At 36.0% G+C, this 18,207-nt stretch overlaps 1 protein-coding gene across 1 annotated transcript in view; it reads left to right on the forward strand.

Annotated features, from left to right (window-relative positions):
• LOC123681120 (restin homolog) overlaps window positions 1–18,207 on the forward strand; it is a 127,928-nt gene that overhangs the window by 65,258 nt on the left and 44,463 nt on the right. Inside the window, exon 4 of the mRNA XM_045619335.1 lies at window positions 12,398–12,493. Within this exon, the coding sequence (XP_045475291.1) occupies window positions 12,398–12,493 (96 nt within the window). The remainder of the gene's footprint in view (window positions 1–12,397; window positions 12,494–18,207) is intronic.

Genomic DNA, 18,207 nt, shown 5'->3' on the forward strand with positions numbered 1-18,207 from the left:
CATTACATTTTAAATATGATTTCTGGCATATGACCGCCACGGCTGGCTCGGATGTAGTCCAATCTGGACGTCCAATTTTGGATTACTTTTTCCAACATTTGTGGCCGTATATCGGCAATAACACGGCGAATGTTGTCTTCCAAATGGTCGAGGGTTTGTGGCTTATCCGCATAGACCAATGACTTTACATAGCCCCACAGAAAGTAGTATAGCGGTGTTAAATCACAAGATCTTGGAGGCCAATTCACAGGTCCAAAACGTGAAATTAGGCGGTCACCAAACGCGTCCTTCAATACATCGATTGTGGCACGAGCTGTGTGACATGTTGCGCCGTCTTGTTAGAACCACAGCTCCTGGACATCATGTTTGTTCAATTCAGGAATGAAAAAGTTAGTAATCATGGCTCTGTACCGATCACCATTGACTGTAAAGTTCTGGCCATCATCGTTTTTGAAGAAGTACGGACCAATGATTCCACCAGGTCATAAAGCGCACCAAACAGTCAGTTTTTCTGGATGTAACGGTGTTTCGACATACACTTGAGTATTAGCTTCACTCCAAATGCGGCAGTTTTGTTTGTTGACGTAGCCATTCAACCAGAAGTGCGCTTCATCGCTAATGGACGTAGTGCGCGATACGTATTCCGCACAGAACCATTATTTTCGAAATAAAATTGCACTATTTGCAAGCGTTGTTCAGGCGTGAGTCTATTGATGATGAATTTCCAAACCATGAGAATAAATCACTTGACAGCTGTTAAATCTTGAAGCATCTTGAACAGTAATGCCAACTTGAAGTTATATACCTCGAAAAAAACACCCGTTATTTATTATTGCGTTCTTCACTGACATTGTTGAATTAGTTCATTTAACTTTAAATGTATTATCTATTGAGTGAAATTAATGCTTGTACAAGACGAGGGAATAATGATCATTAACGCATCTTCATTAAACCTAACATTACCTATGTGTTAGTTGTAGATAAAAATTCAGTACAACAATTTTCATTATTTCATCCATTTAGTTCGATCCATGTATTCTAAAGGCTTTGAATTAACTGACGGATAAAGTATCGTTCTTGAATTGAATGATTTTGAATATCAGAATGATTGATAAGGAATAATACTTTGTGAACAAATTGCATCGATTTCCAGTCAGTAGCAAAATACATTTTATAAAGTCCAATAAAAATTAATTCCAATTGGATACAGCTATAGAAACATTTCTCAACTTGATCCATCATTTACCTGAATGCGACAATAAAATCGAAGCATATAAAAATTGCTTTTATCGATCTCAGAAATCTTTCGTCATTTCTTTTTTTATCTCGACCTAAAACATCGCCAAGGACGAATCCACATATACCTAACAAAGGTAGCTATTAGCAATGCTGTTGTTAAATTTATGAGAATGACTGTATGTTCTTATTCTCCTCTTCTTGAGTACAGAAATAACTCTGAACGTATAAAAGATGCGGTTAGCCTGACACTTTGTGTTTGTTTACAATGTATGTGCATATAGTTGGATTAGGATAGAAAGAGATGCTGGTTTGTGTACAGGGTGATTAGTACCAACTGCGTTCCACAAACTTCGTTTTCTCTCTGTTTTTTTAAGGACGAGTCGGTTTGCCAGCTGAGCTATCAGAAGAAAGTTACTTTTGAGTATCTGAGTTACTCTTTCTTTTATTCTTTGGCAAAAGGCAACTGAAGGGTGTTTTTTTAGAGCTATAGAACTTTAAATTGCAATAAAACAACGATGGATTATTCGATTGACATGAATTTTATTTATCCGCAAGATAATCTTGTGGCATTACATTTTAAATATGACTTCTGGCATATGACCGCCACGGCTGGCTCGGATGTAGTCCAATCTGGACGTCCAATTTTCGATGACTTTTTCCAACATTTGTGGCCGTATATCGGCAATAACACGGCCAATGTTGTCTTCCAAATGGTCATGGGTTTGTGGCTTATCCGCATAGACCAATGCCTTTACATAGCCCCACAGAAAGTAGTCTAGCGGTGTTAAATCACAAGATCTTGGTGGCCCATTCACAGGTCCAAAACGTGAAATTAGGTGGTCACCAAACGTGTCTTTCAATAAATCGATTGTGGCACGAGCTGTGTGACATGTTGCGCCGTCTTGTTGGAACCACAGCTCCTGGACATCATGGTTGTTCAATTCAAGGATGAAAACTTAGTAATCATGGCTCTATACCGATCACCATTGACTGTTACGTTCTGGCCATCATCGTTTTTGAAGAAGTACGGACCAATGATTCCATCAGCCCATAAAGCGCACCAAACAGTCAGTTTTTCTGCATGTAACGGTGTTTCGACATACACTTGAGGATAAGCTTCTCGCCAAAAGCGGCAGTTTTGTTTGTTGACCTAGCCATTCAACCAGAAGTCCGCTTCATCGATAAAATGGACGTTGTGGGCGATACGTATTCAGCACAGAACCATTATTTTCGAAATGAAATTGCACTATTTGCAAGCGTTGTTCAGGCGCGAGTCTATTCGTGATGAGTTGCCAAACCAAACTGAAAATAACTCACTTGACAGCTGTTAAATCGGTCGCCATCTTGAACAGTAATGCCAATTTAAAGTTATATACTTCGAAAAAAAACCCGTTATTAGCTCAGATACTTTCCAAAAGGAATTATAATTTGAAATTTTTCTAGATAACCTTTCTTGTTTCCAAGTTATAGGTGTGTTAAAAAAAATATTTTGAAAGTATCGATCTTTCAAAAAAGTGACTTAGGATAAGTAATTATTTGAGTTCCTTTTTCAAGGGAGTAACTAGATTTCCAAAGTACTTTCAGATACTTTTTCAAGAAGTAACTTATGTTGTATTAAGATATTCTTCAAAAGTACTTTCGGCAGCTCAACAAGTTAAGTTGCTTTTATGCATTTAAATCATAATTTCTCATTTTATGCTTCTTTAAGTGTCCTCATTTTTTTTCTCGTCATCTTATTATTTTTGGTTGTTTCAATGGAATTAATTATAGTACCTATAATATTACAGTTTATCAAATTTATTTCATTGTCTCACAGCGAGATACTTATCATCTTTATAATTTTTTGTTTGTTTGTTTTGTTTTTCATAGTTATTTTGTTGAATTTTTATGGTTATATTGAGTATTGTAACGGTTCAAAATTATTTTCGTGTCAAACATATATTTTTCATTTTGAAAGCAAAAAGGATTTTCCTCTTCTCTTCCTCAGTCCATCTTGCGGGAATAATTGAAATCAATTAATAGATATGCAGAAATATATTTTATCAAATGAGTAACAATATGAATAAAAGACAGGTGGCGATCGGTGTCCATGGCTCTTTTAATTCTTATCTGATCGGTAGTCGATAAGAAAGATTCCAGATTTTTCATTTCGTATTTCGTTGTTGACCTGAAAGGGATTTGTCATTAAGAAATATAAAATTACCGTTATAGAACAGAAATTATTGTCGTTTCGTTCAGTAACATTCAGATACTGTCCAAATTCATAAGAACCCTTTTTATATTAAAAGGTGAGTCTCGTAAGACTATTATGTTTTTTGTTACATGTGAGAATTGTAATTTTTAGGGTTTTCCTACCGGAGGTTTAGGAATTATCGATCTACTACAGTAAAGTTTCGATTACGAAATCTACGTCAGGACTGTTGATTTTACTTACCTGATTGCATCAATCATCATATATGTACCTGAAGAATTCCTGGAACTGCTGCTACCGCCATTTTGTTTCGTTCGTTCTTCTAACATCAAGGCCAGTATTAAACAAAACTGTGATAACTTTTAACTGCGAATTCCTGAACATCAAGGAAAAGTTTGGTGTACTTATTTCAAAATTGAGTGTGTGATTCACCTACGAGCCTTCTAGTAGGAACTACTAACCCTATATGAACATTATACTATTTCTTGCCAGAATATCAACGTTTCATTAATTCATTGTCACCTAAATAATGAACCATACATAACTGCTTGTTTCTTGATTTTCAAACAGTTTAATAATCTTAGTTAATTTGAGCTAAATCAAGTGGCGCCCATTTTTCATAGTTAAAATATTGTAGTGTCTCAAAAATTATAAACCCACGACCTAAATGCTCTCTGGCGAACAGCTGCCGTTCGCATTGGTGTAACGTAGTGAAAATTACGTGACAGTATGAATACAAGGAAGTAGGATGTTGAATGTTATTCCATTTCTGACCATCATTACACCTTCTATTATTTGAATTATCAAACTGGATACTTAAAAGTTTTACCGGTACCAAAAAAATTTTAAAAAATGATGGAATATGAATGATTACTTAAAAAATTCTCCATGCTTATTTATTTTCAAACCCAACAACTGAATGAAGCGTGATACTTCCCAATTTAGGAATCTATAAACGATATGCTAATACATTCGAACATTCCATATTGACAGGTAACTAACGGTCAAGATTCTACACCTATTATTAAAAGCACGAAGATTTGATATTTATTATATGAATGGAACAACTTCTTTCTAAAGGTTCGACTTTATAGTGAGAGCCAAGAACCAAGCATTTTATCGAATTAGAGTTCTATTTGAAACCTGAAGATTTATTTTATTCAACTATACATATATCTGAAGCTAAAAATGAAATGAAAAACTTAAAACAGTAAATAACGTTGAACTTAGGGAAGTAAAGTTATGTTTTTGCAAGTTTCATTTTTAGGGAAGTATCAAAAACCCTCTGTTCAAATTTTCATTGCTAGTACTGTATAACGAAGGACTTATACTGTTGAGGAAAAAGGTACATTTGACATAACGGTATCGTCACCTCAATGAAGTATCTCGTTGATACCAAGTTGAGAGAACCTGAAGCACCATAGGCGGTATTTTGATTGTAAATCCAATAACAACACTACGTTTATACGGTATTTAACGGATCTGTCTATAATAATTCATGTAAATTAACACCAAGAGAAGGTATTGAAACGTTAATACCTTCTTGGGAGAATGGTTGCCCAGATTAGGAGCAGTTAGAAAATTTTCGTATTATTATAATGAATTCTACTTAATTGTAAATTCAACAGAAGTTAGTAATCATTTGTGTTTACTATACTTGTGGTCTGTAGATCAAGTAGACGGTGTCCTAATGTCCTACCAAAATTTTTTGCTTTTGTTTGGGTGGGTCCATTGATTTTGGCGATATGGAGGGTACCTATGTTATCATAAAAATGTAATTCCAATAGACTCTCATAGTTATATTTGCATGTTTCAACAAAGGACCCCGCACGTTTAGTATGGAAAATGGCTTTCCGTGAATTTGGCTGAATTTTTGATATGTTGTAGTTCTTGATGAACTGATCAGAAAAGTCCCCAGCCACAAAGCTCAGAAATGGACAGTTTTCGAGATATGGAGCTTAGAAAATGGATTTTTTGCAATTTTCGGGGTTTTTGCTCATCAATCGGGGAGCTCTCATTTCTGGTTTTGATGGAATTTGGATGTTCGGCGGCCAGAACCCGACTGAGAAATTATCTTCCTTGGTTATATTAGGCACCACCATCGATAGTTTTTTATACACTGCTCCACATTGGCTATGAAATGAGATACAAAATCCAAGATCTTCCATACATCTTTTCATGCCACAAGATGACGCCAGAATAATTCACATGACCGAGAAACGACATATTGTGAGATTTTTTTCAAGAGAGACCATAATAACTGAATCCTCATATATCTGATGTCCAATAATATCGAATATGTTAGCAAAAATGTTCATAACCAGGCACCGCGAGCTGTAATGGGGGAAAATGGGAAAATCATAATCATATATCCTCAGGGATAACAATTGTGAAAATTGCAAAAAATCCATTTTCAAAGCTCCATATCTCGAAAACTGTTCATTTTTGAGCTTTGTGACTAAGGACTTTTCTGATCAGTTCATCGAGAACTACAACATATCAAAAATTCAGCCAAATTCACGGAAAGCCATTTTCCATACTAAACGTGCGGGGTCCAAATTTATATAGAGTTATCTACAGCTGAAGACAGTTTTGTGACTCAGTTTAGTTTGAGCTTACGTCAAAGATGGACACTAGCAGAGAGAAAATACGCTATATTTTACACTTTTTCTTCGATAAGGGAGGAAATGCAAGCCAGGCAGCTTTAAATTTAAAAAGTGTTTATGTCCCTGATACTGTAATAGCCAATCACGCGCAATTTTGGTTTCTTCGATTCTGTTCCGGAAATTTCAATGTCAAAGATGCACCAAGCACTGGAAGGTCAATTGTCGAAAATGTCAATAAAATCATGGACATTGTCGTGTCCGACCGTCATGTATGCACTATATTGATTATCCAAAAGCTAAAGATTGCACAAAAAACCGTTCGGAACCATTTTCATAACGCTGGTCTCTAGAAGAAGCTCGATGTAGGGTACCACACGAGTTAACACAGAAAACTTAATGGACCGAATATCCAACTGCAAATCGCTGCTGAATCGCAACAAAATCGACCCATTTTTGAAGTGGTTAGCGACTGGTGGTTTCGACCAAGACAGTTTTAGCTGGACGTTGTCGTAAGTGATCCAACAATGTCCAGCAAAAACGGTCTTGGTCGAAACGGGGTGGACCAGAAGAAACGGTGGCCAAGCTAGGATTTATGGCCAGGAAGGTTTTGCTGAGTTTTTTGTGGGATTGGCATGGGATTATCTTCTTATGAAATGCAAATTTTATCTATTATTTATAATTTTTTATCTATTATTATTATTTATTATACTATTGTATATGTATAGTATTTTATAGTGTATTTTTGTGTGGATATATTGTTTATTGACTGTATTCATATCATTTATTTCTCTGATGACTTTTGGCTGCTCTTGTGCTGCGTATCTTTCTAGAGAAAAGCTATTTAAAAGTTAGAGGAGCAAGTATTATTCTTGAAGGTGACTATGTCGAAGAATAAATCCGAATTTTAAGAAAAAATATGATCTTACTATAGTGACTCTATTAAACAAAGTGACGACAATTCGTTCAAATTGAGCCTAAAAATGGCGAATGGGGACAAAGAACCATAGAAATTGAGAATACAATTGACTGAACTACACTGACACACGTCAAAATCAATATTATTGGGCCTGATAATATTTGATTGTATATAGAACAAATTTATTCAACTGAAGAAAACTACAGTGACTAAATAAAATGAGCCTTACATTTTGAATAAATCCCAAATATCAGGTGAATTGAGAATGTAAACTAACAGCCGCCATATTTAGGCTTAGCCAATCAAGAACGAGACCACGCTCGTCGCCACTGTGGTTTATTAAGTCACTGTAGTTCTTACTTGTTAGACCTATTGAGTGATGTGCCAAACATCCATATTCGTAGAGCTTACATTAAAAAAAAATCATTTTCATTACTTTTGTTCCCGAGTAAGTCCTTTGTGTGAAATTCGCGTTTTCCACTTTCAATTTCCCAATAGAGACATCTAGCGAAACGCAACCTTCACGGGAAATAAAGGAATGTTGTGCAATTAACCATAATTAAACGTACATTGTTTGTATTGCCGTAACAACTTATTCTATTCCACATTTTCTCGTTATAAATCAGGCTAGCCGTGATCTATCTACCTTGCCATAATATCCCGCTGTTTTGTAATATTCAAATGATAGAACTGCACATTATTCCACTAGAACGGTAATATTTATCGTTAACAACAATATGTAGGTGTCGAAGCACTTGCTGGTTTGTCGGTTCATGCGGGTTAGTGTAAAAGCGGCTTTATTTCTTATATCTACCACCTACTGTTTGCATGAATTGTGGAAATTGAATGGTTAAATGCGATTTCAATCTCATGTCAAGTGCAGATAACGCGTGTATTTCATAAATTGTGTTGAATTAGAATGGGTAGGTTCGATATTGAATGATTTGTGAATTTTATGACGTTTGACTTGTTAGGCTAGAAATTGTAACGGTTTTTGTCTTTGAAGATTACAGGCTATTTGACAGTATGAGCGTTTTGTCCTATTTTGTCTATGTTTTTGTATCATACCTGTTTGTTGTTTTAATTCAATTGCTTAGTTACTGAATGCTTTTTGAAAGCATCTCCAGAACTATAATAAAAAGCTTTGAGCACTCCCGATCTCTTTTTTCGAAATAATAAGATATTAGAAAGCAGATCATTGATGTCTTGATTCGTAATACAAAAACTTTTCTAGCAGTTTTGTGATTATTTGACTCAGTTCAGTTTGCGTCAAATATGTACACTAGCAAAGAGAAAATACGCTATATTTCACAGTTTTTCTTCAATGAGGGAGAAAATGCAAGCCAGGCAGCTTTAAATGTAAAAAGTGTTTATGTCCCTGATACTGTAATAGCTAATCACGCGCAATTTTGGTTTCGTCGATTCTGTTCCGGTGATTTCGATGTCAAAGATGCACCAAGCACTGGAAGGTCAATTGTCGAAAATGTCAATAAAATCATAGACATTGTCGAGTCCGACCGTCATGTAAGCACTGTTTCCATTGCCCAAGAGCTAGAGATTGCACAAAAACATTTTGAAACAATTTTCATAAGGCTGGTTTCTAGAAGGAGCTCGATGTATGGGTACCACACGAGTTAACGCAAAAAACCTCATGGATCGAATTTCCATGTGCGTATCACTGCTGAATCTCAACAAAATCAACCCATTTTTGAAGCGATTCGTGACTGCTGACGAAAAGTGTATCATTTACGACAACGTCAAGCGAAAACGAACTTGGTCAAAACGCGGTGAGCCGGAAGAAAAGGTGGTAAAGCTAGGATTGACGGCCAGGAAGGTTTTGCTGTGTGTTTGGTGGGATTGGCAGGGAATTGTCTACTATGAGCTGCTTCCCTACGGCACAACTGTTAACTCGGAACTGTACTGTCAATAAGTGGATAGTCTGAAGGAAGCAGCCAGCTTTGGCCAATAGGAGAGGAATTGTGTTCCATCAGGACAAAGTCAGGCCACACACAGATAATGAATCGTCAGAAGCTCCAGGAGCTTGGTTGGGAGGTTCTTATGCATCCACCTTATAGTCCGGACCTGGCACCAAGTGATTACCATCTCTTCCTGTACATGTTGAACAATTCTACTGATGAAAAATTCGCTTTAACATCAGCAGCTTGTGAAAATCGACTGTCTCAATTTTTTGCCAATAGGGACTAGAGCTTTTATGAGAGAGGCATAATGATATTACCTTCAAAATGGCAACAAGTATCGAACAAAACAGCGTATATTTGACCTAAATCAGATGATTCTAGCTATGGTAATTAAAGCCTAGTTTTCCATGCAGAAATTATAGATTGCTTTATACTAAACCTGATAAATAGCTATTCAATTTGATTATCATCAATTTTGATTCATGTTTTTAAATTCCTTGATTTTCTTTAGAAATATTTTCCCAGATTATTCTGTAGATTTATTATTGAAAATAAGAAGTTAAAACGGGATAAAGTATACATATTTATTTCTGTTAAATATAGATCCAGTTTACTTAATGGGTAAAACTTAGTCCTTGGAATTCGATGTAAATATCCTGGTTCAACTTTGATTTAATGAGTATGATTTGTCAGTTCCGACGGGTTTTTATAATTGAAATTAATTATTTTGTATTCGTTCAGAGGTTCAGTTCCAATGGAGAAGCGGAGAGTAATTTGATGCAATTTCACGCTGAGCTGCAGTGCTTTGTTGGTTAATTCCGATGAAAAATTAAATTTGTTTCAAAAATTGACCGTAAACTCCATAGAGTAATAAACATAGATAGAGGGAGTATACGCAAATTCTACATGTCCCCAACATGGTTAGATTACGTTGTCGGATTGTGATATATTTTCAAATCCACAATTTTACTAAATCGTTATGAATGTATATTATGTTGAATGAAATATATTTATTTGAGTGATTCCCAATTAAATATGCATATTTGAATATTTGGTATCCGATATATTTCCTAATTGTCGAATTTATAATAAGCAGAATATTTATTATTTTCTGTATCTACCTGCTGAAAACCAAGGTTTGGCAACTTTTGCTCTCCTAGTGTCATCGGTTGTTTCACGTCGTTTGGCGCGCTTGAAGTTTGTTTTCGAAATTTCTGATATATTCAGGTATTTATTTCAATATATTTTGAGTTGATATGAAACGTTGATTCACTATGGGATATAAGAATAACGTTCTTTGTGGAGAAACTCGCGAATTAAGTGAAATATCGTATCACTGATATGTTTTCATTTCCGCGCGCTTCATGTCAAATTTGATAGTTCATGTTGGGGACAAAATTTGCTCACTGAATATGACATATGCTCCCTCTATCTATGTTTATTGCTCTGAGGTCAACTGTAATGGACGTAGAAGTAGAACTAGAAGGGGAAGTAAATCGAAACAAAAATGTTCCAACATTACCGACTCTCGAGATCAGAAAACAAAATCTTTCTTACCTTTCGTCGCCCATAGAAAATAAATAGGAAGACGAAATTCGATGCGTTGAATTCCGCCGGTGCCGACTGAAATGTCACAGATCGAGTTTTCTTCTTCTAACGAATGACCTCTGCGCCGAGAATGGTTTCGGATGACCGAAGAAAGATGCAACACTGCAACAGAATCGTCTGTTCCGGATTCTAACCTGAAATATGTAGGTCGGGGTGAAGAATAACCTAGCCTGTATTGATTTTTTAGAAAGGATTCATTGGAATTACTACTTTTTGCCGCCATTCACGTGGTTAGGAATTGTGGAGATTGTCAGTAAGTTGTTTTTTTGTGTTTTTGTTCGTAGGAAATTTTTTTGGTTATAATATTTATACAATATGGTGGTGCAGATTTTAGTACAATAACTTTGGAGTCGGATAGATTAACACTTTTCATGAAAAAAAAGTTCATATTTACATATTCTTAATATATCCTAACAAGCTTCGTTTTCGAGATACAAGGTGTTAAACTTTGAAAATTTTTTTTACTCAGAACTCAGGTATTATTACATTCATTTTTCTAATTTTTTGATTTTGAAGTCTAGATGATGTAATGTTTCGAATTAGGTAAGTTATCTCTTGTAAAAATTATTCAGTGGCGTAGATATAGGAGTGATATGATACATTTCCTATCGTTTCATTTTTTAAATCAATAGAGCTGCACTTAAAAAAAGGCTCCTGAATTTTTTTCATAGAATGTACCATTTTCGAGATAATCGAGTACAAAGCAAACACGGAAATCTACAAAAAAATATTTTTCAAATTTTCCCATCAGCGATAGATCATAGTACAAAAATTGACGTAGTGTTTTATTTTAGATGGCACTTGGTTGAACATTTGAGAAAGAGCATTCATCAGACACAAACAAACCTTTTTTTAGTGATTTTTGATTTCAAAAATGAAATAATTTTCTCGAAAAAAATACAGTGGTGCAGATTTTCAATAGAAAAAGCACCATCGCACCCCTATATCTACGCCACTGAATAATGTTGGCAAGAGACACTTACCTAATTCGGAACATAACATTATCTAGACTCCAGTAGGTACTTAAAAATTGAAACAATTATTGTAATTATATAAGAGTTACCTACTACTAAAACACAGATTTTTTTTTCAAAATACAACACCCTGTATCTCGAAAACGAAGATTATTAGGATATATGTTTATATGAACTTTTTTCATGAAAAGAGTTGTTCTATCCGATGCCAAAGTTATCAAACTAAAATCTGGACCACCCTTTTCATAGGTATTTGAGGATTTACATTTTCACTTTTTTATAGTGAAATATCGATTAAATCGTTGCGTCTTTATAATTACCCACAAGTAAAATAATTTTTCTGAAATATATATTTCAGACCTACATAATGCCCAAAAATTACCATAAATTCTTCAAAGAACTCCATAATTTTTCGTTTGTAACATGACCTGAGGCAACACACCGTCAGCATCCTCTAATAGAAAATTTTGTTAGAACTAGACCGAATAGAAACCAAAATCTTATTCTAGAACCCTTGTGAGAGCAGTCTCTGATGAAAGATGCTGTGATAGATGGAGCTACCATTGAATGTTTGATTTCTAGAATGAATTAGATAGGATTTCATAGAAAAGATGGGTCAGAATCCTTCCAAGGACAAACTTAGGCGAACGTCTTCTGAAAGAATCGATAGATCACCAAAGAACGAGAAATTCAGAAGCTTTAAGAAGGGTAAGAAGAAGTTACCAACTTCTATGTTAAGGACAATCTATAAAAACTTGAGAGATTGAGAAGATAAGCTTTTCTCCCAACATTCTGTACCATTTGGTGCTTGAAGTTCTCATAAGTTGTCCCAAACATACATTTTGCCATATTGCTGGATACCTTCTGTAAATAAAACGAACAATTTGGTTTTTTTCGTGTGTTTTTTCATTTTATCTTGATTTTTATTTTGATATTTTTCATAGGTTCACTCAAGAAGAAAGATGTACAGCAAGTTACTCAAGTCCTCACCGCAGCTAAGCTGTCTCCAAAGCTCCCACAACAAAATACTCTTCCTGATGGTAAGTTGTATAACAATACTATACAGGCTGGCCCACATAAAACAGTCTAGCAGTTTTATTAATGAAAATGCTGGTTTGGCGTTCGTTTGAAACTCATTGGAAGTCGAGGATGATGATCATTGAGAAGTTGAGTTTCTAAACGACTCCCAAATATTGAGATGGTCTACTTGTGCTTCTAGACAATCATAAAATCCTTGTTCAATTATTTCATCAACATTTTGTGGCACACGGTTGTGATCAATGACAATAACTACAGACTTATAAAATGCAAGCAATGTTTCATGATGTTAGAGAATGTAATAAAAAATTTGAAGAAATATACACTATTATTGTCTGAAATGAATTGTTACCGAAAGCTTAATAGGCCTTAGGTCATGCGATTGCTAAAATATTAGGTGTACAACTTTGCTTCCGCCGTTTTGCAAAAGATGGCTGTAATGGTAAGTGGTAGTCGAAATGAATAGATCGTACTGATCGTAGTTGTCATACAATAAGCTTAGGTATTTGTATACATAACGCCATCGGAATATTAGTCGATTTGTGTCTGCATCATAAAGTTATTCTCGATTAAAGATGTCAGCTTACGAGCCAAATTCTCGTCATTTGGGGGAGGTTTTAATTTTCTGCTTAAATATAAAGAAATCTGTGGCTGAGGCTCATCAAATGCTCTCAAATACCTATTGTGAGGCCGCTATTACTGAAAGAACGTGCCGAGAGTTATTTCAACGCGTCAAGAACGGTGATTTTGACGTCGAAGACCAGAATGGCGGTGAAAGAGAGAAGGTTTTCGAAGATGCAGAATTGGAGGGATTACTTGATCAAGTCTCGTGTCAAACGCAACAAAAATTGGCACGATCATTGGGAGTGACGCTACAAGCCATTTAAAAACGCCTGAAAGTCATGGGAATGATTCAGAAACAAGGAAATCGGGTGCCGTACGAGTTGAAGCCGAGAAATGTTGAACTACGTTTGTTTGCTTGTGAACAGCTGCTTGCAAGTCTAAGACGGAAGGGATTTCTTCATCACATTATGACTGGTGACGAGAAATGGGTCCATTACGATAATCTCAAGCACAGATAATCATGGGGATATCCCGACAATGCTTCCGAACATCAAGGTTCCAAGGTCAGTATTTGGTGGGACCAGCTCGGCGTTCGTCATCGAGTTCATGCACTTCACTTCCTTTTTTTTTACAATAAAACGAACACCAAGGGGCGTTTGCAGTCACAATACTCTATGTCCTTACTTGGTCTATTTAAACTAATGATAATAAACACTTTTTGGAAAGAAAAATAATTCTTAGACGAATATAAAATATTTCAAGATTATAATTAGCTCAGGAAAAAACTGTGAACAACTATTCATAACTTTCAAATTAGCGGGACAAATTGATTAACATGTGTATTAATGTAAATTTCACGTCGCTGGTGGCAGCAGGTCCATCTCAATCCTGCTGAGTCCAACCCTGCTATCTCCCAGAACCCTTTTTGCCATCCTCATCCAGACCATATCCTGTCTGCAAGATACACGACCAGCATCAGTAAACAGTCCGATGGCAGACCATATCGGCTTTTACAAGTTGCGTAAAAAGTTGTTTACGATCAGCTGACGAAACACCACGGCAGAGAGAGGGAGCGCAAAATGTAGTAAAATAAATAATGAATGAACGGCATTCTGCACTCTGTGACCTCGTAGAACGCTCGGCAACGTAACAACATCGGTCTGTCTTGTATGATCAGAGGAATGGCAGATAATTTAATATCGGATTACACTGAGGATCAGATTGAAAACCACGGTTACGCAGGTTCAGCACGATCTGATACTCGGGGAAAATCGATTGTGAGGTTAGGTTAGGTTATGTTTACTCTGTGACGTGAATAATGCATCGCCGAGGAGGCGTTGGTGGTTTTTGGGCATACTTGGCGGAGATATTGACTAGTTGAAGTTTGGAATTGATTAAACTTTGATTGTTTTATTTTGTTGCAATCGAAATGATTTGGTATATTTCCTGAAAGATTGAGTCGATTTCGGTATTGTTTTTGGTTGCAATTCTTCGGTTTTTGTGTTCTTTTTTGCGATTTAAGGCTGCGATTATGCATAGAGTGTGATAACTTGGAAATTATGAACAACTGAGTGAATGAAGGCTCACATAATTGGATTATGCAAAGGTGGTTTTTCATTCAGAGAATTTGCTAATCGTCTTAACCCTAACTAATGCCGATGAACTTGCAAAAAGTGCATCAAGGTTAACACCTGCTGGTCTTTTTGTGCGCTAGGAAAAGACCAATATGGGGCAGCGGTCCAGCAATGGGAATTCAATAACAGGATAACCCACTGGACAAACACTCCTGGACTTACTCAGGCCAAAAAATTCGTAATTACTTCACCTAGCTATGCCAGAAAGCTCTTGAAGCTGTCACGAGTTGAGCTTCGGGTGATGGTGGGATTGCTGACGGGGCACTGTCGGTACAAACATCATTTGTACCATTTGAGAAAGTCAGCAGATGAGATTTGCAGGCTCTGTGGATCAGAAACGGAAACAGCCGAACACATGGTATGCAAGTGTCCAGAGCTGGCTGGCCTAAGAACCATTCATATGGGAAAGCCGGTCCTGGATACCCGTGAGGTAACAGCCAAGGCTCCTAAGGAGGATGTCAGTTTTATAAAGGCCATTGAGGACCTCCTTGGATTCCATGAATGACGAAGGTAGAGAACAAAAGATCTAGAGGAGGTGTCACACATTGTCTTTTGTTTAATTCGTTTGAAACTTTGTTCCGTTATCTTCGACTAGTTAAACATTTCTGCCAAGTTTGGTGGAAAAACTTCGAAGCCTTCTTGGTGTTTCATTACTTATGTCACAGAGTATAGTTCAACGAACATAGGGGTCAATTAGAGCTCTGTGATTATTGCGTCATCGAGAGAAATATAAGATTACCTTTGGCAGTGGTGGCGTTTGGTGTTATTTCATTTGTGGCTTACTTTCAGATAAATTCAGAAATTTAATAGTATCGAGAAGTTCTAAACTTCACAGGAGATTTGTTTCCTTAAAAATTGCATTTTCTCATGTAATTTATAGTTCGCAGAACTAGTTAACAATCGCCTCAGCAGAGTTTAAAGGTGTGTATGACGTTTTTCTGTGAACACGTTACCGGTCATAATTTTAAAGATATTGAGCTCAAATTGTGGTTTTCGGGTGATTCGAGATTTTCAGAAATTTTGATCTTGTTTTTTTTTACATCTGCTATGAAAAGTTTTTCAGATGGCTTCAGTTTAACTCGTGAAGAAGAATAGTCCTTTCCAAAAGGCAATTGAGACGTTGCCACGCTTATTAGACATTCGGGGAAAGTAGATATTCCGAGATATCCTTGGAAATTGAAATTTTTTGTGCTGAATATACATTGGCACTTGTTAGTTCAAGAAGCAATTGTGTTCTCACTATTTATGTTCAGAAGTCTAAAAATCGAATGAAAAAATTCTTCCGTCATTGATCCTACCAGCTAGATGAAACGGTGCATGAATATTGAGAGCAAAAATCAAGGAATCAAATTTTGAAAAATTGAGGCTGAATACCTTTTTTTCAAACTACCGTTTATTGGAAATCAATTGTATTTGGAAAATTCTTCGAGAAAGGAGGAAATGATAAACCATTGTTAAAATATGTTTTCCAATTTTTGTGAAAGTTTCAGGGAAAGTGAAAAATTTCTTTTTCCTCGTTCAATTCCAGAGATTTAATATTGAAAATGATAAATCAGAAGACTTTCCAGCTGACATCGGTTCAATTCTTGAAAAAATAATTGTCCTTTTTGAAAGAAGATTGAGACGTTGCCACGTCAATAAAAAATGCATAAAAATCAGAAATTTTTAGATTTTCTTGGAAATGAAACTTGGTGTGTTATACATAGGAGCTTGTTTAGTTGGCGATGCCAGAGCGATCAAATGAAAAAAGGAGTCCATCTACATTCTAGAACTTGTATGAGAGACAATATAAGATATTTGCATTAAAATCAGTTTTTATGCAACATACGAGTATAAGGTTGAATACCTTTTTCATTTTGAACTAGGGTTTGTTGGAAAGTAATAGAACTTAGAAAATATCAGATTATTGTGAAAATTTCGGTTATTGTAAAAGTTTCAGAGAGAGTAAACCCGTTTTTTTGCCTCGAACATCCAAAGATCACTGGAAATGATTAATCAAAGTCTTCAATAGAATAACCTGTTAGCTCCAACTTGAGAAAAACACTAATAGCATCGACGTATCAATTGATTTCAAAAAAATTGACAGCCATCCTTTCAAAAAGTTCTCAAGAACATTGATCATCAAACACCTCAAACAAGCATATCTGAACAGGCCTAACTGTGCATAGTACCAATCCGATTGAGCCTCTCAAACAGGTTCGAAATAAACAGGTGGAATGACTTGAAAGAATACCAGATCAGGTTCAACTTCACTAAGTTCGCAAGTTTCAATGAGGCACAAAGAACGGGAAGTGCTTCGAAAGGACAGGCATATACACCGATTATTTTGCAGACAATACAATCAGATTTACTCTCAAGTTGGTATGTCTCGAAAAAGATAAGTATTTAAGATAGGAATTCAATAGGCTGGTTATTCGGTAAAAATGGTGAAAGCGCTGTGAGTAGACTTCGCGTTGTGTATCTTGTGTTGCCTACAACCTGGCGTTGAGATTTGTTGGTTACAATGGTAAAGCGTTGAGGGGGAACACTGCAAAGTTTTCAATGTTCTCCGTTTCCTCTTTTTATGTACGATATCTCGACATGGAAAAAAGAAATAATAAAAAAATTATTCCAATCAAGACTTTCCAGAAAAATTCCAAAATATTGTATTCATTTTTCAGTACCATCGTGTATCAATGTATTTTCTCAATTTCATGATTATGAGGATAACCTTTCGAGAAATTTTGTTTGACATTTGAATCAATGTTTTCTGTTTGCCCTCAAAATTGATGAAATGCAGAATCGATTTTTTGTCAACTTCCATGCAAATAGCTTTTATGGTTTGTTAATTAATATTAAAAATTCTCAAGATTGACGAGGAATCGACAACCCTGTGTTTTCGTCAACACTACCTGCTAACAGGCCGATTGAAAAGTCCTACCATAGTAAAACACATTTTTTTGGTAAAATTCGATTTTATTATTCAAAATAGTTGCCTTCGAGGGCGATACAGCGATTTTCCAAATTTTCGATACCATTTTTGTAGTACGATTTGTCTTTCGCTTCAAAATACCCCTCAGTTTCGGTGATTACTTCTTCATTGGCGCCAAATTTCTTTCCAGCGAGCATTCTTTCGAGGTCTTAGAACAGGAAAAAGTCGCTGGGGGTCAGATCTGGAGAATACGGTGGATGCAGAAGCAATTCGAAGCCCAATTTATGAAATTTTGCCATTGTTTTCATTGATTTGTGACACGGCGCATTGTCTTGATGGAACAGAACCTTTTTTTCTTCAAATGGAGCCGTTTTTTAACGATTTCATCCTTTAAACGATCGCATAAGGCTATATAATAATCACTGTTGATGATCTGGCCCTTTTGGAGGTGATCAATGAATATTATACCTTGCGCATCCCAGAATACTGATGCCATAACCTTGCAAGCTGACTGTTGTGTTTTACCTCGCTTTGGATTCGGTTCATCGTGTGCAGTCCACTAAGCTGACTGTCGATTGGACTCCGGAGTGAAATGATGGAGCCATGT

Source organism: Harmonia axyridis, chromosome 5, assembly GCF_914767665.1.
Source record: "Harmonia axyridis chromosome 5, icHarAxyr1.1, whole genome shotgun sequence".
NCBI lineage: Eukaryota > Metazoa > Arthropoda > Insecta > Coleoptera > Coccinellidae > Harmonia > Harmonia axyridis.